The 27047-nt window shown below is 43.7% G+C and overlaps 1 protein-coding gene across 1 annotated transcript; it reads right to left on the bottom strand.

Annotated features, from left to right (window-relative positions):
* Window positions 1-729: 729 nt before the first annotated feature.
* LOC120941973 (fructose-1,6-bisphosphatase 1-like) lies at window positions 730-24503 on the bottom strand. The gene is made up of 7 exons (XM_040355488.1): window positions 24260-24503; window positions 11921-12083; window positions 9989-10081; window positions 5947-6087; window positions 3602-3739; window positions 2567-2686; window positions 730-1287 (listed from the first exon to the last, which is right to left on the bottom strand). Exons 1-7 carry the CDS (start codon window positions 24427-24429, stop codon window positions 1096-1098), a joined length of 1017 nt encoding a protein of 338 aa, XP_040211422.1. The 5' UTR covers window positions 24430-24503; the 3' UTR covers window positions 730-1095.
* Between the last annotated feature and the right edge of the window lie 2544 nt (window positions 24504-27047).

Here is a 27047-nt window from a genome sequence, read left to right as displayed (position 1 = left end):
GGGGGGGGGTCTGCACTAAGGGGGTGTCTGCGTAACATGCAGGGGGTCCAGAGCTGTGGGGGCTGTATAATGTAAAGGGGTCCAGAGGTGCAGGGGGCTGTGTAATGTAAAAGGGGTGCAGTGATGCAGGGTGCTGTGTAATGTAAAAGGGTCCAGAGGTGCAGGGGGCTATGAGATGTAAAGGGGTCCAGTGATGCAGGGGGCTGTGTAATGTAAAGGGGTCCAGAGGTGCAGGGTACTGTGTAATGTAAAGGGGTCCAGAGGTGCAGGGGGCTATGTGATGTAAAGGGGTCCAGAAAGATGGATAGGTAGAGAGAAAAGGGGAAGAAAGGAGAACAGAGAGCAAACAGTAGGGTAAAAAATATTTGGAAACGGTTATTGGGGGGGGGGGGGGGGGGGGGGACACCATATTTTACCGCACCAGGTGACACCAACCCTAGTGACGCCACTGTCTGCATACTGAAAATGACAGGCAATCATTAACAAGAAATTACAGAAACTTTCCACTTTTGTGGAGAAAGTAAAATGGTAGGAAACCTTTACAATTTCTTAGCAGCACCTGTAAAACTGCTGTTAAGTGCAGAATAAAAGAAGGACATCCTGCTTACCTGCAGCAGTGGGGCAAGCATTGAGGGTTTTCCACATTCTCTCTGCCCCCCGGCACTAATGTAGCTTATCATGTTACTTTACAAATGCTTAAGAAAGCCTAATGAAATACACAAGACTTAGTTATAGGTAAATATAAAAATTTATTCACATTTTTAAGCAGACCTGAAATTTTTTAGAAAGTTGTGTTCCTGAGAATCTATGAAAGATCACAGATAATAATAAACGATTGCTCCACGAACCATTCAGAAGAGCAGACACTGAATTTTGCTTTTTGACAGACACCCCCAAATGAATTGGTACGAAGTTCAAAGGACCCCTTTACCAGTTCACCAAGTAAACTGATTCACCCAGTGAGAAGCTGACCCATAGAGATCTACTTGCTGTGAATCAGAACCATACTTTGGGTGAATTGATCCGCTCATCATTAAACACAGACAAGTATTATATTCTTTGGTCCTTTTTCTAGGAATTCAGTCCAGCAGCCTTTTATTTCTTGGCATGTTTCTTGAAAATCTCAATGTACTCCTTCACATCTTCTGTAGAGCCCAGGGCTATGGGCATTCTCTGGTGAATACTCTCTGGAACTATATCCAACACATTCTCCAGTCCATTGGTGGCCAGTCCTCCGGCCTTTTCCATGATAAAGGCCATGGGATTGCACTCATACAGAAGCCTCAGCTGTTAGACAAATATGACATTAAGATTAAATCAGTATTAGTACACTGAAGATTAAAATGTATGAAATGTTAGTGGAATTTAGGTTTTAAAATATACCTGTGAAATGAAAAATGTGTAACCTATTACTGCTGAACTCTCCAAAAATGCTAGTTGGCCGGCTGTCATACTGATCCCATAGTTTCAATAAATTTGTTTTACTGATCCAAAACAAAATATGCATATGAGAATGTGATTTTTAGATTTTCCCGATCTACATTCTAATACTACACTGCTTGAAGAGCAGGCAAGTGGCTCTAACGCCCACTACATTTTTAACCTCCCTAGCAGTAATCCCGAGTCTGGCTCGGGGTGGAAATCCTGAACCATTAGCGGTATCCTCGAGCCAGACTCGGGATTGCATCGCAGTATCCAGGCAGAGGTTACTTGCCTTGTCCCCTGGATCCTGCAATGTCTCCCCGCTGTGTGTGCGACCTGTCTCCTCGCTAGATTCACACAGTGCCCGTATGCCGCCGAGCTCTGTTCCCTGCGACGTTACAACGCACGTGGGTGGAGATCGGCACCAAATTCAAAAAAGTAAAAACACAATACACATACAGTATCCTGTATTCTTACAGATTACAATACTGTATAAAAAAAATACACACCAAAATTGGTTTTAGACCAGCTAGAAAACAGCGATAATAAATTAGAATCATTTGCAGAATTGAGCGATAGTTGGTACCGAAGCTGATATATCCATCAGCTGTCGTCTTCACGCTAGGTCCCTACTGCGCATGCGCGAGGCACCACTGCGCTCTCCTACTGGCCTGTCTGCTGACGTAATTCGCCGTGGGCCGGTCTCCCGGAAGTGGGGACAGTGTACCTGTTAAAGTCAGGTATCCGCTTCCCCCTCCCCCCAAAGGGGGGGGGGGAGGAGACAATGAGCAGAAGTTACACTTTTGGGTGGAACTCCGCTTTAAGAAGAGTGTAATGCTTGGAAATGGTAGTAAATTGATCATATAAACTTTACTCACATAAGCACAGCTGCTAAAATCCTAAAGGTAAGTGTATAACACAATGTAATTCAGAGTGTTTTAAGTTCCTCTTAGAGTACATTATGTTCTATTCACCAGAAGATGAATGAATACTAATTCTATTTAGGAACAGACAGGTGACTTTTACAGAGGAGTCGTGTTCAATGTATATACAGTAATTACATTGTACATTACATGGTAACATACATTAGTGGATATCCACATAGACCACCTTGCTATTTTATACAGAAAAAAACTGAAGTTACCTTTCCCTTTGGGCTTTTAGTGTTTGCAGGATATAAGAAGATTCCTCCATAAACCAGTGTTCGGTGAACATCAGCCACCATGGAACCAACATATCGTCCTCCATAAGGTGAACTGCCATCCTATTACAAGAGAAAAGATACAGAATATCTATCACAACTGTGGTACACTATTTTAATTTTTTTTACATTTTAGAAATGGGGTTCCTCGAGAGGGTGTTTTGACTGAAAACGGTTAGGAGACACTGCTTTAGACAGTGGGAAAATACTATGAGGTTGAAGGTCATGGAAAACCTGCTTTCATATGGTCATTCATCAAACAGTTCTGGCATAGTAAAGTACAATGCCTAATACCATGGTTTAGGCAAGTTGCACAGAGATTTTAGAGCAACCTTGACATTTTTTAGGTGTGATATAGAAAACTATGCTATGTAGTATTCTATCTAGCAGTACTACCTAAATGGCACAGTGGGAAACTACCATAAGGTTGAAGGTCAAGAAGAACCCGCTTTCATGTGGTCATCTGTATGGCAATATTGGCACATTAACGAACAGTGCTATACATCATGGTTTAGGCAAGGCAAGTTGCACTGAGATTTTCCAACAACCTTGAAAATAAGTATGCCCAATAATGGATGGCTACCAATTATCAGACAAACACAATTTTAAGGTTGTTGGAAAATCTCAGTGGAACTTGCCTAAACCTGTCCTCTGCTCAGCTAAACAGTACATGCACCACTTTAGCATATCAGTCGTGTTGCATGATTGCAGGAATGTCATCAAGTTTTGCTAGCCCTTAGTCTCAGGAAGATATCTGCACATTTAGAACTAGTCTAAGGCAGGCCATATACGGTTCGAATCTTGGCCGGTTCAGCAGGAACCAGCCGAGATTCAAATTGTGTATGGGCAGATTCGAATTGTGTATAGCCGCTAGCAATAGTCACTGCCTTTTCCATTTGTGGATGAGAGAAGACAATGGTCCAACAGTCTTGTCTGTGCTGATGGGGAAATCTTCATGTTTTTACCATTGAAACATACCTCTGGGAATTTCTTCTTCTGGAGATATTCTGTGACTGCTGCATCAAAGTATTTGGCATAGCCTTCATTTAGACTGTAGATATTGCCTCTTGGTTTAACCTTCACATTTTTATTGACCAAAAGGAATTCTCCAATTGCCTAGAAATTGATAAAGTAATATATGCTGTCAATTACATTTTGAAACAAAATTTCCTTCGTTAAATATGAAATACTGTATGTTAACATTTTGAATTATTCCTTTGAACCAGGAGGTGGAGCTTTAGAATTGCATATTGCCAGATTATCATTTGACTCTGTTGTAAAAAGCCTGCAGTTTACACACCTCAGTAGCTTAAAGAAGAAAATGTTTAAAATAATAATTATATTCCCGAGGAGTCTAAGTCTTGGTCTCATTCAGCTCTACCCTGCGGTTGCTAAGCAGTCCCACCAGCACTGACTGAGGTAATTTACTATTAAAGGAGTTGTAAAGGCAGAAGGTTTTTTTATCTTAATGCATTCTATGCATTAAGATAAAAAAACCTTCTGTGCGCAGCAGCCCCCCCAATACTTACTTGAGACCCATCTCTGTCTAGCGAGTTTACAAGTCCCTTGGCCATCCAGGACACTCCCTCCTGATTGACTGAGACACAGCAGCAGCGCTATTGGCTCCTGCGGCTGTCAAAGTCAGTTAGCAAATCAGAAGAGAGAGGGAGCAGGGCCGAACAGCATCTCTGTGCTTGAATGGACACACAGAGCTGCAGCTCGACTGCCCCCATAGCAAGCTGCTTGCTGTGGGGGCACTCGAAAGGAGGGAGGGGCCGGGAGCAGTGAAGAAGGACCCGAGAAGAGGAGGATCCAGGCTGCTCTGTGCAAATCCACTGCAATAGAGCAGATAATAAACATTCACTTCACCAGAAGATCTATCACACAGCACTGACTGTTCATTCTCAGCACTGTGGGGCTTTTGATGAATCATTTGGTACTGTGTATAGCAACTGCAGATCTATCACACAGTCCCGCCAGCACTGACTGACATCATTTACTATTAAAGGAGTTGTAAAGGTAGAAGGTTTTTGATCTTAATGCATTCTATGCATTAAAAACCTTGTGTGTGTAGCAGCTACCCCAGCTCACCCCAATTACTTACCTGAGTCCCACCTCTCTCCAGCAATGTCCACGAATGTCTGAGCTGAATGTCTAAGCAATCCTTCGGACATCCAGGACACTCCTCCTGATTGGCTGAAATACAGCAGCGGCGCCATTGGCTCCCGCAGCTGTCAATAAAAATCAGTCAGCCAATCAGGGGAGAGAGAGGGTTGGTCGGGTCGTGGGGTCTGTGTCTTCATGGACACAGGGAGCTGTTACCCGGTTTCAGTGCCCCCATTGGAAGCTGCTGACTGTGGGGGCACTTGATAGGAGGGAGTGGCCAAGAGCAGCAAAGAGGGACCCGAGAAAAGGAGGATCCGGGCTACTCTGGGCAAAACCAACTGCACAGAGAAGGAAAGTACAACATGTTTGTTATTTAAAAAAACAAACAAAAAACAAGACTTTAAAATCACTTTAAGTCTGTGAATGAACAGTCAGTGCTAAGCAGCTGTTCACAGTGGGAATCTTAGAGAGAGAGCAGTGACTACAGGGCTGGGATGTAGCTCCCCCATAGGAACATCCATAAACGGGGCTTCAGCCTGAGGAAACAGAAATAAAAATGTGCTTTTAATGAAGAAGGCAGCTAGGGATCAGTATGTGACCAGGTCCTACATGTACTTAGTCCCTTGGGGGAAATTTAATAAAGATTTTAAAAATGAAGTGACACATCTCTAAACTGAGATGCACACACAGACGTGAATGACATATTGCAGTGGCTCATTCCCCATCGGAAGGTTTCATTCTGAAAAATATATATATATATATATATATATATATATATATATATATATATATATATATATATATATATATATATATATATATATATATATATATATAACAAATATTATTTTTATATTTTTTTTATTATAGATTTATGTTTGTCCCAAGCATGTTTGAAGCCGTTTACTCTTGACCATCTCACTACCTCTGTTGGTAGTGTATTCCAATCATCAATACCCTTTCAGTAAAATAATACTTTCTAAGATTCGTTTTGAACTTTGCTCCAGTTAGTTTGAAGTCACATCCCCTTGTTCTACAATTTGGTTTCATATTGAAAAGACTGCCTTCCTGAACCTTAATTACTGCATTAATGTATTTAAAGGTTTTGAACATTCATAAACTCTGTGACTCTTGTCGTGTATTAAGTATTTACTTGTTCAAAACAAGTTTTATATTCATGCATACATATATATGTATAGAAATTAAATAAAACTTACAGGGTCTAACATGAAGCAATTCACTCCATGCTCTGTGGCAAGGACCAGCATTGTGGCACTTCCATACAGTGCATAACCTGCGACTACAATGTCACGTCCTGGTTGCAAAGCATCTTTTTCACTAGGCTCATCGTCTGACACCTGAAACAGAGAATTTTTTTTTTTTCATTTATAAACTTGGGGTACATTTTGTAACAATAAATAACAAGACAATCATTTGCTAAACGAAGGTGAATGTCAAGTGGTTTTTATACTATAATATATATATATATATATATATATTATATATATATATATATATATATATATACATACATATACACACACACACACCGTGTTTCCCCGAAAATAAGACCGGGTCTTATATTAATTTTGGCTACAAAAATCACACTAGGGCTTATTTTCAGGGGATGTCTTATTTCTTTACGGTATGTACAATAATCTACATTTATTCAAATACAGTCATGTCATCATGATAATCTTAGAGTGGTTGTAACCCCAAAAAGAAACATAATATATCCTGATCCTTTAAAGCATGATAGCCAGCACAGTGACCTGCCGTAGCTCTTCTCCACTCTGAGCACTGCAGAGGAAGGGACCGCTGACGTTGGAGAGTAGAAGATCTCCGGCCGGTCACGTGAGCGCCCACCGGCACTGTAAGTAAGGTATTTTCCAAAACAAAGTTACAAAAAAGAGACACATTGCACATTATATAATCTTTTTACAAAACGAATTACGTTCGTTTTTACGACGACTTTAACTAGGGTTTATTTTCGGGGTAGGGCTTATATTGCAGCCATCCCCAAAAATAACGCTAGGTTTTATTTTCGGGGTAGGGCTTATTTTCGGGGAAACAGGGTATATATATATATATATATATATATATATATATATATATATATATATATATATATATATATATATATATATATATATATATATATATATATATATATACACACACACACACACAGCGGGTAAAATAAGTATTGAGCAAGTCACCATTTTTCTAGGAAAATATAATTCTAAAGGTGCTATTGACATGAAATGTTCACCGCATATTGGTAACACATGGAATCCATACAAACAAAAAAAAAACAAAACAAATAAAGTTCAGGAATAACATTATGTGTAATAAAATGGAATAACACAGAGAAAAAGTATTGAACACATTAAGAAAGAGAGGCGCAAACAGGCATGGAAAGCCAATACACCAGCTGAAATCTATCAGTAATTAAAAAACAATCCTGCCACTTGTCAGTGCAATATGTCAGTGCAATATGTCAGTGCAATATGTCAGTGCCGATGGCCTAAAAAAAAGGTGTCTCATTACCAAGGTGTCACAGAGCAAAGAGCTCTCTCAGCACTCAGCAGAACAGCCGGCAGGGGGAACCAAAAAGAAGAGAATCGGGGCTGCTCTGTACAAAACCATCAGCCAGAAGCATGCGGGGGCCGTGATGTCATCAGGAGGCGGGCCACCTGGGGATGTCACTAGATGACTTCTCCCTATAGCTATTTAACAACTGTCAGGGTCTGAATTTTTTTGTTGTTTTTTTGGGGGGTCTGGCGGGCAATGTGATTGATTTTGGATCTATTTTTTTAATAAAGGAATTATCAAAACTGTGTGCGTTTTTATTTCTTTTTAACACTTTTTGTCGAATGAGTAGGGGTATAATGTAAAAGGGGGCTTCCAGATTCTGATCCTGCCCGCAGACCCCCACAACCACTGCTCAAGGTTGTGGGGAAGAGGCCCTTGTCCCCATCAACATGCCAAAAGCCATGTTGAGGTCATGTGGTATGGTATGGTATGGTTCAGGAGGTGAGTGGGGGTGCTCCCATTCCTTTCCTGGCCTGCTGGGCTACATTCTCTGGTATGGGTCTGGATTTTGGGGGGGAGGGACTCCATGCCATTCTTTCAAAAAATGTTGGGGTGAAGTTCCCTTTAAAATCTATACCAGACCCAAAGGGCCTGACATGCATTGGGGGAGGGGGGGCACGCTGTTTTTCTTTCATAACTTTTAATTGCCAGCATGTTTTCTTTACATTCAGCTGTCAGCGGGGAACCTACTGACAGCTGATGAGTCATCTGTTAACCACTTAACGCCCGCCCACTGTATATATACGTCCTGTTTTTAAAGATGGATATCTCGGTAACGGCAGCAGCTGCTGCCACAACCGAGGTATCCATCTTTTCAGTGGGCGAGCCTGTAAACGATAACGGCGGTCTCCGCGGCGCATTTGCCGCGAGATCGCCGTTATCGGTGGCGGGAGAGGGCCCCCCCCTCCCTTCCGCGCCCTCTGCCGCTTACCGGAGCCGTCGGTAGCGGCGGAGGAGATCGGATGCTGCTGCCTGGTGTGTGAGGACTTGAGTGAGGGCAAGATGGCCCCCACCCGTCCTCATAGCTTTGCTGGGCGGAAGTGACGTCAAAACGTCAGTCCCGCCCAGCGTCTTAAAGAGACAATTTTTTTGTTGTCATTTTTTTAAATGACAAATTTTCCTTTTTTTTTTTCTTTCTTGCATTTAAGTCTAAATATGAGATCTGAGGTCTTTTTGACCCCAGATCTCATATTTAAGAGGACCTGTCATGCTTTTTTTCTATTACAAGGGATGTTTACATTCCTTGTAATAGGAATAAAAGTGATCATTTTTTTTTTTTTTATTTCAGTGTAAAAAATAATAAAATAAATAAAAATAAATAAGAATACAAAAAACGTTTTTTTTAAAGCGCCCCGTCCCGACGAGCTCGCGCGCAGAAGCATACGCGAGTAGTGCCCGCATATGAAAACGGTATTCAAACCACACAAGTGAGGTATCACCGCGATCGTTAGAGCGAGAGCAATAATTCTAGCCCTAGAGCTACTCTGTAGCTCAAAAAATGCAACCTATAGAATTTTTTAAACGTCGCCTATGGAGATTTTTAAGGGTAAAAGTTTGACGCCATGCCACGAGCGGGCGCAATTTTAAAGCGTGACATGTTGGGTATCATTTTACTCGGCGTAACATTATCTGTCACAATATATAAAACAATTGGGCCAAATTTATTGTATATCTTATTTTTTAATAAAAAAAAGTGAATTTTTTCCAAAAAACATGCGCTTGTAAGACCGCTGCGCAAATACGGTGTTACAAAATGTATTGCGATGACCGTCATTTTATTCTCTAGGGTGTTAGAAAAAATATATATAATGTTTGGGGGTTTTAAGTAATTTTCTAGCAAAAAAAACTGTTTTAGTCTTGTAAACACCGAATCTGAAAAACACCTTCTGTCCTTAAGTGGTTAAGGATGCGGCAGGTGGCTTCCCAGCCTGCTCCTTAGCAGCCAGCTCAATACAATAAATTACCACATGAAAATATGTGGCAATTACCACAATATCGAAACTTTACCACAGTAGTTATTTACTGCACAATTCTTAGTGAATTAAACATTTGCACAATTGTTTCCACATGCGTTATTGTACTCTTGACCCCAATGTCTGGTGTGATAAGCAGGCTTTAAAGGGGGAGATTTATTAGAACTGGAGAATGCAAAATCTGGTGCAGCTCTGCATAGAAACCAATCAGCTTCCAGGTTTTTTGTCAGAGTGTAATTGAACAAGCTGAAGTTAAAAACCGATTGGTTATAATGCTCAGCTGCACCAGATTCTGCACTCTCCAGTTTTAATAAATCTCCCTCAGTGTGTGGTGTCTGCAAAAGAAGAAAAATGCAAAAGAATAGAGTTGAACCATTCAAACACGAACCCAGTATCAAAATGTTCAATATTTGCAATTTTCTACTGTTTTAAACTGTCAAAATGACCATGACTTTCATAGCGAAGGTGAAGAAGCAGTAATGCAATGGGATGAGAATAAATTACTTATTCAAGTCCAAAAAAATAAGTTTTTGAATTCCCATAGACTTTACATACTGACAGCTAAATATTGGCTCTTATTTGGTATGTGCAATGGTATCATTATACGGTATTTCCCAATTGCTCTATTTATTCATCCCTTTTTATCCCTAGGAAGCCATTGTGGGAATTATACCTCTGGAAAAATCCTTACCTTTCTATATATGGCGAAGATTGTGCCAATGGATGCAAGACAATCAATGTTTGACGAACCGTCCAAAGGATCAAAGCACACAATGTATTTACCCTGTAAAACATTAAAAATTATTTACAGCTTTCTCTTGTTAAAAAATAATAATATTTACAGCTTGAAATCTAACAGAGGACATGCTCATAATTAGATATTTTAGGTAAAATCAGTAAATCAACAAGCCTGAACTAGTAGTCACTATGGGGTTAATTTACTAAAGGCAAATAGGCTGCGAGTGCAGTTGCTCCAGAGCTTAGTAAATGAGGAAAAGCTTCACTTTGCAAAGGAGTACACAATCATGACCAAGGAAAATTTTTTAAAAAAAAAAGCATTTTTGCTTGCACGTGATTGGATGATGGTAGTCAAAAGAGTTTCTGCTCATTTACTAAGCTCTGAAGCAACAGCACTTGCAGAGTGCAATTGCATTATGCACAGTCTTTTTCCCTTTAGTAAATCAACACCTATATAACCAATTTAATGCCAAATGATTCTTTGATTTGCACCTCAGAAAGTAACTGCTATACAACTGTACACAATTATCCTACAGTTACATTTACACACCGATTTGTATGGCCTACATGTTTAACCACTTTACTACCGGCCGCCGTCAATTGACGGCGGCACGATAATGCTCTTGTTCTGAGAGGATGTCATATGACGTCCTCGCCTTGCAGAGCCACTAGGGGGGCGCGCGCACCCCCCGCCGCATTACTGGGACCCTGATGTGCGTGCCAGGCGGCTGCGATGTCCGCCGGGCACCTGCGATTGCCCAGTAACTGAGCAGGACCGTGGATCTCTGTGTGTAAACACAGAGATCCACGTCCTGTCAGGGAGAGGAGACCGATGCTGTGTCCCTTGTACATAGGGACACTGATCGGTCACCTCCCCCAGTCAGTCCCCTTCCCCCACAGTTAGAATCACTCACTAGGGTACACATTTAACCCCTTGATCGCCCCCTAGTGTTAATCCCTTCCCTGCCAGTCACATTTACACAGTAATCAGTGCATATTTATAGCACTGTTCGCTGTATAAATGTGAATGGTCCCAAAATAGTGGCAAAAGTGTCTGGTGTGTCCGCCGCAATATCGCAGTCACGATAAAAATCACTGATCGCCACCATTACTAGTAAAGAAAAAAAAATGCTTTAAATCTATCCCCTATTTTGTAGCCACTATAACTTTTGCGCAAACCAATCAATATACGCTTATTGCGATTTCTTTACCAAAAATATGTAGAAGAATACGTATCGGCCAAAACTATATTATATATATTTTTGGGGATATTTATTATAGCAAAAAGTAAAAAAAAAAATTTGTGGGGGAAAAAAGGATTCAAATTTAATTTGCATAATGTGTAGCACGACCGCGCAATTGTCATTCAAATTGTAATCTACCTGATATGTGAATCTATCCCTCAATTTTTGGAAATTAGGAGCAAATGCAATAACATATTCAAACACTAGAGGGCACTGTAATAGAGTCATTTTTAGCCTGGAAAAGGCCTGTTTGCTGTACACAACTGTGCATCTTCTGCCTCCAAATGCTATTTATCATTATTATCATTATTGAGGATTTATATAGCGCCAACAGTTTGCATGGCGCTATACAACATGAGGGCAGACAGTACAGTTACAATAGAATTCAATACAGGAGGAATCAGAGGGCCCTGCTCGTTAGAGCTTATGTGCAAATCAAAGTGAGGATTTATGTAGAAGGGTTGTTTATAATATTTTAATACATTCTTTAATATTTCTCAAGAATTAAACAGCAGCTTACACAATTCATAAATACAAACTTTCACATAACAAAGGCTATCTGGTTATCGGCTAGCTGCTATTACTGCATACATGTTCAAAGCATATGAGGAAGTCATAGAAAAGTTCGCCTGTGCACATACCCTGGTCTCGGGCTCCACTATGAGTGCATGATCGTCTTCTTCTGATACAAGGACACAGGTACTAAATGATGACTTTAGCAGGTTAACAACCAGATCATTTGATAGAACATCCAGCTTCTTCACCTGGTCCCCTGTCACATTGGTGGATCCAGCGATGCCGTACCTAAACAAAAATACTCCGTGTGAAAACCATCATTTATGACAACTCCAACTGGAAGTATGTACAACCCCAATTTCAAAAAACGTTGGGACACTATTTAAATTCAACATACACTATAAACAGAATGCAATGATTTGAAAATCTCACAAACCCATATTTTTTCACAATAGAAAAGAGAGAACAAATCAAACGTTTAAAATGTAGAAAAATTTAAGAACTTAGGGCCAGATCCACAAAAACCCGGCGCAACGTAACTTTTTCAATTTAAGTTACACCGCCGGAAAATTTCTACCTAAGTGCCCGATCCACAAAGAACTTACCTAAAAATATTTGGCTGTGTAACTTAAATCCGGCCGGCGCAAGGCGTTCCTAATTTAATGGGGCGAGTCCCATTTAAATTAGGCGCGCTCCCGCGCCGGCCGTACTGCGCATGCTCACGACGTCATTTTTCCGACGTGCTTTGCGCGGTTTTACGTTGCGCCGGGTTTTGAGAATCGCGACGGGCGTAAAAAAAAAATACGAGTTGCGGCGGGAAAAAAAAAAAATTTGAAAAAAAAAAAAAAAAAGACGGCGACGCGGGATAGAAGGGTCTACTTTTACAAGGTGTAAACAGTTTAAGCCTTGTAAAAGTAACCCTAATATTGCGACGGCAAACTAATACTTACGGAGAAAAAACGAAGCGTAAAAGCTTTGTGGATCTCCGTAAGTGCTAATTTGCCTACCCGAAGCGGCATTCCCGAAGAGAAATGCCCCCAGCGGCGGCTGCGGTACTACATCCTAAGATCCGACAGTGTAAGTCCCTTACACATGTCGGATCTTCTGCCTATCTATGTGAAACTGATTCTGTGGATCAGTTCCATAGATAGAAACAGGGATACGACGGCGTATCAGTAGATACGCCGGCGTATCCCTTTTGAGGATCTGGCCCTTAAAGGGGTGGTTCACCCTAAAAACTACTTTTTTTTTTATTACACTGGCCCCCCACATTACAATACGATTAAGGCTATTATTTTTTTTTTGATGCTGTACATACCTTTGTACAGAATATTCACCCGTGGCTTCCGGCTTGCGAGTCCCGCGGGAGTGGGCGTTCCTAACATGTCTGTGATTGACGTTTTGACCAAAAACGAGCTCCCCCCCGTCGCGTAAGCCGCGTCACGATTGGCGAAAGGAGCCGAACGGCGATGCGCATGCGCAGTATAGCGCCGACTCGCCGTTCGGCTCCTTTCGCCAACCGTGACGCGGCTTACGCGACGGGGGGAGCTCGTTTTTGGTCAAAACGTCAATCACAGACATGTTAGGAACGCCCACTCCCGCGGGACTCGCAACCCGGAAGCTACGGGTGAATATGCTGTACAAAGGTATGTACAGCATCAAAAAAATAATAATAGTCTTAATCGTATTGTAATGTGGGGGGCCAGTGTAATAAAAAAAAGTAGTTTTTAGGGTGAACCACCCCTTTAAGGGCCGAGCCTCTTTTTAAGATTTGGTGTTTACAAGTTAAAATCTTTTTATTTTTTTGCTAGAAAATTACTTAGAACCCCCAAATATATATATATTTTTTTTCAGACACCATAGAGAATAAAATGGCGGTCGTTACAATACTTTATGTTACACCGTTTGTGCAGTGGTCTTACAAGCCAATTTTTTTTGGAATAAAATACATTCAATTAAAAAAATAAGACAACAGTAAAGTTAGCCCAATTTGTGTCTATATTGTGAAAGATAATGTTACGCCGAATAAATTGATACCCAATGTGTCACGCTTCAAAATTGCACCAGCTCGTGGAATGGTGGCAAAATTTTACCCTTAAAAATCTCCATTGGCGACGTTTAAAAATTTCTACAGGTTACCAGTTTTGAGTTACAGAGGAGGTCTAGTGCTAGAATTACTGCTCTTGCACTAACGATCGCGGCGATACCACTTATGTGTAGTTTGAACACCGTTTTCATATGCGGGCGCGACTTACGTATGCGTTCGTTTTATGCCCGTGAGCTCGGCGGGACAGGGCGCTTTAAATTATTATTTATTTTTCTTAATTTTTTAACTTTTTACTGTTACACTGTCCTTTAAAAAAAAAAAATTGGGTCACTTTTATTCATATTACAAGGAATGTAAACATCACTTGTAATAGAAAAAAGCATGACAGGTCCTCTTAAATAAGAGATCTGGGGTCAAAAAGACCTCAGATCTCATATTTACACGAAAATGCAATAAACAAAAAATTTATTATTTTCACTTTAGGACCATTGGGCGGAAGTGACGATTGTCTAATTGACTAACACTGTTGCTATAGAGCAGTGTTTTTCAACTCCAGTCCTCAAGGCGCACCAACAGGTCATGTTTTCAGGCTTTCCATTATTTTGCAAAGGTGATTTGATCAGTTTCACTGCCTTAGTAATCACCTCAGCCATTTCATCTAAAGGAAATCCTGAAAACATGACCTGTTGGGGCGCCTTGAGGACTGGAGTTGAGAAACACTGCTATAGAGAAGACCGCCAATCTCAGGAAAATGGTATGTTGCTGGTTGTAGAACCTTGTAGGTTCTCAACAGACTCTCTGATACAGGCAATATTTAAATTAAACTAAAAGTTAAAAATATTTCTCTCTCGTTGAAGGGATTTTCCACTCACTTCCTGTTTTGGCTATGAGACAGGAAGTAAAGAGAAGTCTCCACAATGGGCACAGATGGCAAAAAGCTGACAGGGGTTGAAAACCCTTACACTATCCAAACTGAAAAAAAAAGTTTTGCTTTCAATTGTCTCGTTGTTTTTTACCTGAATGCATTCTAACCTTCTGTGCTGCTCCCCCCAGAATCCCGCTTTTGCTTAATCTGAACCCGATCCTTCCAGCCGCTGTCTCGGGGTCCTCATTGGATAGATTAAATCCAGTGATACGGTAGCCAGGGGCGGGGCCGAGCCCTGCTGTCTGTGTCAATGGACGCAGCAGCAGGACTCGGGAGCACTCCCGCACAGGTGCCCCCATGGAAAACGGCTCTCCATGGGGGCACTTTATGAAGAGGAGGGGCCAGAAGTGCCGCTGGGGGACCCCAGAAAAGGAGGATCAGGGCCACTCTGTGCAAAACCCTTGCACAGAGCAGGAAAGTATAACATATTTGTTATTTATTTTCATACAAGCCTTTACAACCACTTTATAACCACTTCCTGCCCAACAAGTGGGGATATCTGAATGATGCCTGCAGCTACAGGATCGTTTTTCAGTTTTCTTTCAGACTTTCATAAAAATTAATGCACCCCTGTCCCCGCGTGCAGAAGAGAACGCATACCCAAGTTACGCCCACATATGTAAATGACATTCAAACCACACATGTGAGGTATCGCTGCAAATGTTAGAGTAAGAACAATAATTCTAGTGCCAGACCTCCTCTGTAACTCCAAACAGGTAACCTGTAAAAGAATGTAAAGTGTCGCCTATGGAGATTTTTAAGTACCAAAGTTTGGCGCCATTTCAAAGCGTGACATGTTAGGTATCTATTTTTTTTTTTACAAGTTTGAACAATTACTGCGCAAATACTGTGCAAGATAAAAAGTTGCAACGATCACCTTTTATTCCCTAGGGTCTCTGCTAAAAAGAAAACATATAATGTTTGGGGGTTATGAGTAATTTTGTAGCAAAAAAATGACTCTTTGTGGGTGTCAGAATTGGTCTGGGTAACAAGTGTTTTTTTGTTTTGGAGAGTGGAGAGGGATCTATCAGGTCAATGTCCCTGTTAGGAAGATTCCCTCTCTCTATTGTGCCACTGAAAGTGAGAAAATCTCAAATTTTGGGTTGCCCCCAGAACAGTAATGTAGGGGAAATTGTCCAATGGGGACATTAGTTCTGGTGACAACCAGCGATTCCCTCACTTTGGAGGGATTTCCTCTGACTTCTTGTTTTGGTTATGGGACAGGAAGTGAAGGGAAATCTCTACAATGGAACTTAGATGGCAAAAAAAAATATAGGGGTTATAATAACCCTCCTTTACTGAGTGAGTGAGAGACTTGTAAAGCGCAACACATGCGAACTGAATCGCCTCTGGGCGCTGTATCCATTTCATGGGTAAGGAACCCCTTGACCTTATCCAAGATAAAAAATAAAAAAAGTTTTGCCTTTCCAATTTGAAATGCATGGATAAATAAAAAATAACTTGTTGCAGTGCTGTATGTTAAGCCTCGTACACACAACCGAGGAACTCGACGGGCGAAACACATCGTTTTCCTCGTCGAGTTCCTTGTCAGGCTGTCAAGGAAATAGAGAACTTGCTCTCTTTTTGGCTCGTCGAGTTTCTCGACAGTTTCCTCGACGAAAATGTACACACGACCGGTTTCCTCTGCAAAAAAATATCTCCCAGCAAGTTTCTTGCTGGTTTGTACAAGGCCTGAGAAAAACATCCTGCTTGCTGATTTTCTTATGCACTGCCTTGCAAGTCAATAGAACAGGACCTTTCAGCACAATGGCACAAAGCATGTGAAAACACAGTGACACGTGTCACCTTGCACACAGAGCTGTATGTACTTTTAAACCTGTACTTTGTCCATAGTAGGAAAATAATGAAGGCTTGCCTGTTGAGACACAGTGCGCAATCAATACTCTCGTTCCTCACACACCAAGCCACTCACTTTTGTTGCCAGCGGTTTAGACATTAATAGCTGTGTGTTGAGTTATTTTGAGGGGACAGCAAATTTACACTGTTATACGAGCTGTACACTTACTACACAACATTGTAGCAAAGTGTCATTTCTTCAGTGTTGTCACATGAAAAGATATAATAACATATTTACAAGAATTGTAAGGGGTCTACTCACTTTTGTGACGATTAATTTCTGATGATTTTCTAACCGTGTTTGGAAAAGCCTTACCTGCCATTCACACTAGGGTTGCCACCTCATCCCTTTAAACCCGAACACATATTAATTACACAGGTTCTGTGGCTGATCAAGGTGGTAATTAGACTCACTTGTTGTCTTATCTGCATTAAATTTGCCTCAGAACCTGTGTAATTAATATGTGTTCGGGTTTAAAGGGATGAGGTGGCAACCCTAATTCACACTTGCCATTTTGGGATCTTGAGCAGAAACACTGCGATTCTGCCCACAATATCAAAAAAATTAAAAAAAGAATTGCAAAACGCAGGTTCGGGTGGCATGCTTTTTTAAACGTGGCGCGGTTTTGCCACAATTGTCGCCCGATTTGTCGTGAGGCAATCGTGGCAAATCACATCGTGTGAAGCTTGTCGCTCAAAAAAGGAGTAGGAGCTTCTTTTGGGCAACAAGCTTCACGCGATGCGATTTGCCGCAATTCCCATGCGACAATCGCGGCACAAACGCACCGCGTTTTAGATGCCGTTGAAAATAATACTACCTGAACCTGCATTTTGCGGTTTCGGTGCATTTTGATATCCAGGGCAGAATCGCAGAGATCCCAAAACAGCAAATGTGAATGGAGACTAAGGCCAGGTTCACTGATGAGGTGCGGAATTCACATACATTTTTTGTGCGTTTCCCGCACTGCATTAAAATCACACCCCGTTCACGCAAACAGCTGCGGGCGTGTTTATTAAGTTAACGACACCAAAGCCTTATATGACTCCAAAGTTGCACCGACTTTGGAGTGCAACTTTGGATGGGTGCAACTTGGATACGACTTTGGCTTTGACCAGTGATGATGGACAACTGTTGCATTGCATAACACGAATTTCATGCAACTTTTGAGACTATGGCCCTCAAGTTGCATGAAAGTCAGACCAACGTAGTGCATGAACTACTTTGAAGTTGCTGCAACTTTAAGTCGCGCATGCGCAGTGGGTGCCCGGCCGTCAAGCCGAAAGCTGTCACTGCTGGGTGCCCACACTAGGAAATGAAGACACCGGCCGGCGAGGGGGGGCGAGGAGCGGATGCCCGGCCGGCGCGTCGCTGGAACCGTGGAGCAGGTAAGTGTCTGTTTATTAAAAGCCAGCAGCTACACTTTTTGTAGCTGCTGACTTTTAATAAACTTAAAAAAAGGCTGGAACACCCCTTTAAGTTTTTCGCAGGTTTGGGAGCCATCCACAGTATGGCATTAAAAAACTTTTCTTTTTAAAGCTGTACAGTGATTTTTAAACTTGAATGCATAGGAATTTTGTATTGGAAATGTGAGTTACTTACACAAACCCAGTGAAGTGACTGGCCTCTGGTAATACACAAAAAGATGAAATAATCCTCCTGCATAAGTTGTACCGGTTTATCTTATCTACTCTTCTCTACAACCATTCAAAGTCCAAAATGTATAAAGCTGTCAGAAAAAAAAGGGGGTGGAGAGCTGAAGTTACACTCTGCAGAGCTCAGTGAGGAGAGCTCTGAGAACTGATTGGAGGGAAGAGAAACACCCCCCTCCACACAGCACACATGAACAGAGTTGAGGCTGTCAATCAGCTGGAGATCCCTCCCCTGTCACCTTTTTTCTCTTTGTGTCAAGAAAACTTGTCAGAAGTTACTCATGCGATAGAAGAGAAATGAAGCAGCAAAGAGAAAATGACACTTGAGACAAGTACACACTATAGAGGGATATGCTTTGTTCATATTTCATGCCTGAGGATTACAACCACTCTACATGAATTCCGTTTACTGAGGTTTGTTGCACAAAAGCATTTAGTAATGCCAGTTCCACAACGGTATACCTTGTTGCACCACAACCACCCTTCTACAGGAAGTACAGTCAGATGGGGCAATGATGATATGCTTCGCAGCCATGGCAGACATTATACCCTCAACGACCAAGACCTATTCAATTGAATAGCAGTGCAAGGGAGGGGAGGCACATTGCTGTCAACTGCTCTCTGAAGAGTGATCCAAATGCTGACTGCTCTTCAGAGAGCAAAGCATGCTTGAACAAGTCTTTATTTACATTTTTTAGATTTTTTTTTTTTTATTTAATTTTTTTGTACATTTTTTTTAACTGCCCTTTTGGGGAGCCTTTGGTAAAAGAGGTCTAAACAGACCCCTAATGTCTCACGTTTCAGACAGAGAGAGGGCCTGATGCAAAGATTCATCAGTTCCTTTCTCTGCAGCCTCAGTGAATGAATGCAAAGCGTTTTGTGCTGAGCGACTTCCTGTTCACACACAAACTGAACCATAGTACATACTGTTTACTATGCTTCAGTGTGAACGAACACAGGAACGATCAGTACCGTTCACTCACTGTGTACATTCAAGAAAGGAAGGGGCCAGTAAATATGACATATTTACTGGTTCTCGTGCTCTCCATCCTGAAATTGATCCCCCTTGTTGGAGGGGGAGGAGAGGGGGGAGGCTAGAAGCACTGTGAGGCAAAGGGGCACACAGGGGGGCCAGATAGCAGGTGGAAAAGGGTGCAGATCCAAGGACCAATCCCCCTGCAGCACAGCCAAAGAAGCACTGCAGGAAGATCAACAAGTGTCAGCAATAAGGCAGCACAGCCGGCCCTGCTGATCACCCTTTTTAGTGGCCCTGTGTCCAACAGTCCACTTTGTCGGCTGAAAACTCTGACAAGTCACATTAATGGAAAAGGTTTTCCGTAAAACTCCATTAAATGCTTCCTTCTTTTCAGATAGGACTAGATCCTCTATCAGGTTTTTGTTGCTGTTTGTGTTCCAATTTACGTTTTGAAAAAAAAAAAAAGGGTGCACCCATGGTATGACGAGAGCGTTATGGGTTCTCTAATAGGAGAGCACAGCAGAAGCTTTTTTCAGTCTGAACGCTCTGTTCAGGCAGGAAGGAGAGAGGGTGGTGGGTGTCTCCTCTGATCTTTCTGTTGTATGTATCTTGAGCTACTGAGCTCTGTAAACAGCATACTTTTTTAGAAAAGCAAACAAGATCTATCTGCTAGTTTAAAGCCGACCAAGAAAATGTGGTATTCGTTATAGGACTTGGCTCCTCTTGGGGATGATGCTACCTGGGTAAACTGGAAAGCTATTGGCAGCTTTAGGCCTCTTTCACACGGAGCGGACCGTTTTTGTGTCCGCTGGCTCATCGGGGATCATCCGTAATCCCCGCTAAGCTGTCGGCGGACAGGGCGGTCCCCACACACTGTGCAGGGACCGCCCTGTCTTTCCTCCGCTCTCCCCTATGGGGATTCGGATGAAGACGGACCGTCTGTCCGTCTTCATCCTTCGCCAAGAATGGGCTGCCATCAGTCAGGATGAGGCCCAGAAGTTGATTGGCAGCATACCAGGGCGATTTGCAGAGGTCTTGAAAAAGAATCGCCAACACTGCAAATATTGACTCTTTTGCAAGAGATTAAAAAGCCAGCAGCTACAAATACTGCAGCTGCTGACTTTTAATACTAGGACACTTACCTGTCCTGGAGTCCCAGCGCCGTCCGCAGCAGAGTACGAGCGATCGCTCGTCACTCTGCTGCCCCCCCGCCATCCTCGATGAGGGAACCAGGAAGTGAAGCGCTCCGGTTTCACTGCCCGGTTCCCTACGACGCTAATGCGCGAGTCGCGCTACACCTGCCGATTGGCTCCCGCTGTGTACTGGGAGCCGAGTGTTCCCAGAACACAACGGGGGGACGGACGGAAGGTGACATCATGCCCGCAGTCTGCCCGAGACTGTGTGGCCGGAAGTGGGGTGCAAATACCTGTCTTTAGACAGGTATCTGCACCCCCCCTCCCCCTGAAAGGTGTCAAATGTGACACCGGAGGGGGGGAGGGTTCCGATCAGCGGGGTTCCACTTTAGGGTGGAGCTCCGCTTTAATGTAATTGTCAATAAAAGCCTTTGACACTTATAAAATGCTTGTAATTATACTCCAGTATACCATAGTAACATCTGACATAAAGACCTATAAACGCTGAAGCAGCAAACTTTGTGAAAATGAATATTTGTGTCATTCTCAAAACGTTTGGCCACGACTGTGATGCTGTAGCGTTCATTATTCATTACATAAAACCAGAACATTTCCAGAAGACGTCCCACCTGCCCCTTTTTAAAGTACTGACACATTGTTATCCCAGCCCACAGGCATATTGTCTTCTAAGGTGGGAGGCAGCTTTGTGATGAAAGAGTTAACAGACAACAGTGTAGGGGAGGGGTTGATGATGTGAAGGGTTAATGTACCTGGAGGCTGGCACACTGCTGCCAACAGGAAGAGGGTTAGGATAAACACGCACCAGTGAGCTGCTGATTGTCATACAGTACATGGCCGAATCTTGTCTAACCACCAGTGATTACAGGGTTAACAGGACTCTGGGAAGGCTCTGGTTATATAAGGAGTGATAATGCCCGGGCACCACAGAGATAAAGGAGTTCCTTTCATGCAGGCACCAGGGAGCTGCTAGTCATGAAAGAGTTAATCACATACAAACATCAGGCGGCCAGTACTCATGGGGTTACATTGTATCAATAATAGTGTGAGCACAACCACTGACAATAGAGACCCCTACAGTATGGGAACATAATAGCAAATAAAGTTTGTATTCCTGAGTGGTCAGTGTAGGCAGAACTGTTCAGAACCGACCTGTCCCCCAATGTTTTTGTCCAAGCCATGGTCATTGTGTGACATCTAGAATTACTCTAGGGGCGCCCAGATGTCCTATAAGTGACACTACTTACCTAGAGGGGTGTATAGATGCCCTATACATAGGGTTGCCACCTGTCCAGGATTCACCCAGACAGTCCGGGTTTTGAATCATGTGTTCAGGTTTCAGGCAAACTGAAACCCGGACACATTATTCAGACCTAGTATCCCCCCCAAGTAACCAAGATCTGTTGCTGTCCGAGAGCTGTGGTGGTTGTCTGGGCACAGGTTCAGCATCACTGGGGGGCAGGGCGATGATGTCAGCAAGATCAATTTGGCCACACCCACTCTTTGCTGCAGCACGCTATGCGCACCACATTACTACTCTCCTTGAGGGCACCCAAAGGTGTCCCAGGATGCTAAAATGTTCGGGTTTGATTTGAAAAAAAAGATGGCAACCCCCACCTATACATAAAAATGCTCTATAGGTAACAATGCCCACCTATAGGGTGCACAGATGCCTTATAGGTGACAATATTCACCTATAGGGTGCACAGATGTCTTATAGGTGACAACAGCTACTTATAAGAGTGCACATATGCCCTATAGGTGACAATACCCACCTAGAGAGACTCACAGAATCCCTCTAGGTGCAATATTCACCTATAAGGATGCCCAATAGGTGACAATCAGCAGCGATAGGAATGCACAAATGCTGTATAGGTAACAATGACCACCTATAGGATGCAAAATGTCCTATAGGTGACAATACTTACCAATAAGGACGCACAGATGTCCTTTAGGCAATAATGCCCATCTACAGGTGACAATACTCATCACTAGGGTAGCACAGATGCCCTACAGGTGACAATACTCACTAATCAGGGACAGTGGCGTATCTAGGGTATGGCAGCCATGGCAAGTGCCATGGGGAGGGGAGTGGAAAAAAAGCCCCCCCCCCCCCCGCATGAAAAAAAAAAAAACACCCGTCCTCCACGGCCACCTCCCCCACTAATGTAGCTCCGGCGCTGCACCCCCCCTGCTGAAGCGCAACACCGGCACAACAATTGCTAATATTTTCTCCTTCTGCCTAGGGAGGGGAGTGACAGGTGTACCCAAGACGGCCGATGACTGGCCAGACTGGATCCACATAGGGTAGTGGCTGCGTTTGATGGGCACAGTGGCTTAAATTTATGTGTTTTTTTTTTCAGTTTGTTTACACCCCCCAAAAATGTTCAGTACCAGCCGCCAGTGGTCCTCAGTGTCCCTCTCTGTCTCCGCCGTGTCCCTGGTTATCTGAAAGATGGGTTTAAATGTTTTGACAGGGGCGCAGTTTCAGTGCTTGCCATAGGCGCCATTTTCACTAGATACGCCTCTGATCAGGGTGCACCAATGCCCTATGGACGTATATACCTACCTATAAGAATGCACAGGTGCCCTATAGGTGACCATACCCTCCCACAGGCATGCATAGATGACCATACCAACCTATAGAGGTGCTAGGTGATCTATAAGTGAGAATACTTGCCAAAAGGGGAGCACAGACACCCTACAGGTGACACTACTCACTTAAAGGTATGCAACAGTTGTCCTAGAGGTGACGCTTCAAGGGATGCAAAGTTGCACCTTGGGCGCCGATATTCACATATAGGAATGCATAGTTGCCCTGCCTATAAGTGACAACATTCACGTATATAGATGCACAGTTGTCCTACATGTGACAATTTCCACTAAGAGAGATGCACAGATGTCCTGTAAGTGACAGTACCTACCTAAAGGGATGCACAGAAGTCCTGTAAGTGACAGCACCCACCTATATGGGATGCACATATGTCCTGTAAGTGGCAGTACCCACCTATATGGGATGCACAGATGTCCTGTAAGTGGCAGTACCCACCTATATGGGATGCACAGATGTCCTGTAAGTGACAGCACCCACCTATATGGGATGCACAGAAGTCCAGTAAGTGACAGCACCACCTATATGGGATGCACATATGTCCTGTAAGTGGCAGTAACCCACCTATATGGGATGCACAGATGTCCTGTAAGTGGCAGTTGTACCCCACCTATATGGGATGCACAGAAGTCCTGTAAGTGACAGCACCCACCTATATGGATGCACATATGTCCTGTAAGTGGCAGTACCCACCTAAATGGGATGCACAGATGTCCTGTAAGTGGCAGTACCCCACCTTTATGGATGCACAGATGTCCTGTAAGTGGCAGTACCCACCTATATGGGATGCACAGATGTCCTGTAAGTGACAGTACCCACCTATATGGGATGCACAGATGTCCTGTAAGTGACAGTATCTACCTATATGGGATGCACAGATCTCCTGTAAGTGACAGTACCCACCTATATGGGATGCACACATGTCCTATAAGTGACAGTACCTACCTATATGGGATGCACAGATGTCCTATAAGTGACAGTACCTAACTATATGGGATGCACACATGTCCGTAAGTGACAGTATCTACCTATATGGGATGCACAGATCTCCTGTAGTGACAGTACCCACCTAACGGATGCACAGATCTCCTGTAAGTGACAGTACCCACCTAAAGGGATGCACATTTGTCCTGTATGGACAGTGCCCACCTATCTAGGATGCACAGATGTTCTACAGGTGGCACTTAGAGGGGTGCACAGATGTTCTATAGGGACGCACAATGGTGGCACAGGGTGACAATACTCACAGGTTGGCCAGACCAGCTTTGCGCACAGCAGAAGAGATGGCTTTGATGGCAGTACAGAGGGAATTGAGGAGCTGGGTCATCTCTCCGGTTCCTTTGGCTTTGATGCCCTCCTCCATGATGAATCGGGTCATGGTGATGACATTGGTGTCAAAGGGTGCTTGGTCCGTCATGGTGGAAGGAGCGGTGAGTGCACACAGAGGAGACAGGTAAGTGAATGGCCAGGTCAGCACGGATCCCGGACAGTGACACTCTTATATGAGGAGACACGCCCCCCTCCCACATCGTACAGTCACTGGAGGGGAAGGGATGTGGGTGTGGCACTCTGACAAACTCTCAGCCAATCACTGCTCCCAACTGGCAAACTTTTCACTTTCTTCTGCTGATTTGTACAGTTCAGCCCAAGGAAGGGGTGGAAGAGGAAATGTCAGTGTAATGTTCTGCTTCCCATCCCCCTCATGTAACTCTGCCCATATGACTAAAGTCCTCTGATGAGGCAAACAGGAATAGTGACAAGAGCTTTCTCCCTCCACACATCTGGATTGTTTGTGCAAGGCTTATCCTCTCACTCATTACACCAATACATCTACTTATACAGCTTATATGATAATACAGACATCTACACTGGTCAGCCTTTGTGCAATTATTACAGGGCACCCCATACCCCTCTGCACTGCAAGGGTTTAATACATAGCCCTTCCCTGGCTCAAGCAGGCTTCTTCCATCCATGCAATGGCGGTGCGTCCACACGGGCGCTGCCCCCTCTCTCCAGCCACCCTTTCTATGTATAATGGATACATTTCTGCATTGCATTAATCCATGGCTGCCGCCGCCACCCCCTATTCAGGCGTCCGGACCCTGAATTCCTGCGGCGGGGGGTGTTTTTGAAGCACCTGATTAGAGCCTTAGGCTTTAATAGGCTCCAAAAAAAGGTGAACTGCGAGCACTGCGCTCGGAGTCCACCCAGGTGTGTTAGAGAAGCGAATGAATATTCGCTTTCCTAACTCTGAACCGCCTCTCAGCCAATCAGATGCGCGGGTCTGTTACCCATCACCTGATTGGCGGAAACGACAGGTGCTACGATTGGACGCCCATCAGGAGAAGGGGAGGAGATGCACGGTCTGAGCCGCTGCAAGGTCCCCCCCGGGCACGGGGGGGGGGGCACAGTGGCACTATTTGATGGGCATAGTGACAGCATTTGATGTGGCACTATTTGATGGGCACAGTGACAGCATTTGATGAACACAGTGACAGCATTTGATGTGGCACTATTTGATGAGCACAGTGGCAGCATTTGATGTGGCACTATTTGATTAACACAGTGACAGCATTTGATGGGCACAGTGCAGGCATTTGATGGACACAGTGGCAGCATTTGATGGTTACACAGTGGCAGCATTGATGGGACACAGTGGAAGCGTTTGATGGGACACAGTGGCTGCGTTTGATGAGCACAGTGGCTGCGTTTGATGAGCACAGTGGCTGCGTTTGATGAGCACAGTGGCTGCGTTTGATGAGCACAGTGGCTGCGTTTGATGAGCACAGTGGCTGCGTTTGATGGACACAGTGGCTGCGTTGATGAGCACAGTGGCAGCATTTGATGAGCACAGTGGCAGCATTTGATGGGCACAGTGGCAGCATTTGATGGGACACAGTGGGCTGAGTTTGATGGGGCACAGTGGCTGAGTTTGATGGGGCACAGTGGCTGAGTTTGATGGGGCACAGTGGCTGAGTTTGATGGGGCACAGTGGCTGAGTTTGATGGGGCACAGTGGCTGAGTTTGATGGGGCACAGTGGCTGCATTTATGGGGCACAGTGAAGCTGCAATTGTTTTTGTTATTGTCCGAATTTTTCAGTTTTGAGCACCAGCCGCCACTGCATCCATGTGACCGGTCTTGTGCTGCCAGCTTTATAAGGTCCTCCAGGCCACAGTCACATGCTCACCTCCTCTGCATACAATGAAGGGTTAATGGCCCTGCACTGTATGTGATAACACCAGGGCTCCACTCCCAGTCAGGTGGTTTAGGCGTCAGAGAACAATGCAGGGACCAAGGGACAGGGTAAGTAAGACACATATACTTCATGCACCCCTAGGCTCAATTAGTTGCAGGGGCCACACTGCAAGGGTAGATTCTATTCAGATTTAAAGCCCCAGCTCTGAAAAAGTCCCCTCTTGTAATGGAGCTGCAAGGCTCATATAGTCTAGGGCAGGGGTCTCCCTGCCCTAAACTTTCTAAGCAAAGGGCCAGTTTACTGACCTACTTGCTTTAGGGGGGCCGGACTGTGGCCAGTGGGAGTAGAAATTGTTCGGGCATCAGTGCCCCTTCGTTGATTTTAATGGGAGGAATAGTGGCTCATTGTGGATATCAATGAGAAGAATAGTGCCCCATTAATGGTGTCAGTTGGTGGAATAATGCCCCAAGGGCCAGATAAAGGCAAGCAAAGGGCCACACCGGGCCCCCGGGCCGCAGTTCGGAGACCACTGGTCTAGGGGAAAGGAAAAACACATTTATTACCTGACCCTCTCAGTTCTGGATTTCCATATAGGCAGAGTAGGCATCGGCCTATGGGCCACACCGTTTAAGGGCTCTGCAACAATGCTACAAAATAATATTGATTTGCTCTTAAAAGAAAGTTACAATGAAGCTTAAAGTGATTGTAAAGTCTTATTTAAATAATACAAACATGTTATACTTACCTTGCTCTATTGCAGTGGATTTGCACAGAGCAGCCTGAATCCTCCACCTCTCAGGTTCCCTTTTCACTGCTCCTGGCCCCTCCCTCCTGTTGA

This window comes from Rana temporaria, chromosome 1, assembly GCF_905171775.1.
Source record: "Rana temporaria chromosome 1, aRanTem1.1, whole genome shotgun sequence".
NCBI classification, from domain to species: domain Eukaryota; kingdom Metazoa; phylum Chordata; class Amphibia; order Anura; family Ranidae; genus Rana; species Rana temporaria.
The sequence above is the reverse complement of the archived record's forward strand: the minus strand, read 5'-3'. Positions and strand labels throughout refer to the sequence as shown.

What these genes read in the sequence shown, in the direction of transcription:
- LOC120941973 (XM_040355488.1), bottom strand. Translation starts at nt 24,429, where the DNA reads ATGACGGACCAAGCACCCTTTGACACCAATGTCATCACCATGACCCGA. An exon ending in AAAGCTGGTCTGGCCAACCT is followed by an intron (nt 12,084 to 24,259) that starts GTGAGTATTGTC and finishes ATTTTTGTTTAG; the next exon opens with GTACGGCATCGCTGGATCCA. An exon ending in AGAAGAAGAAATTCCCAGAG is followed by an intron (nt 2,687 to 3,601) that starts GTATGTTTCAAT and finishes CTCTTGTAATAG; the next exon opens with GATGGCAGTTCACCTTATGG.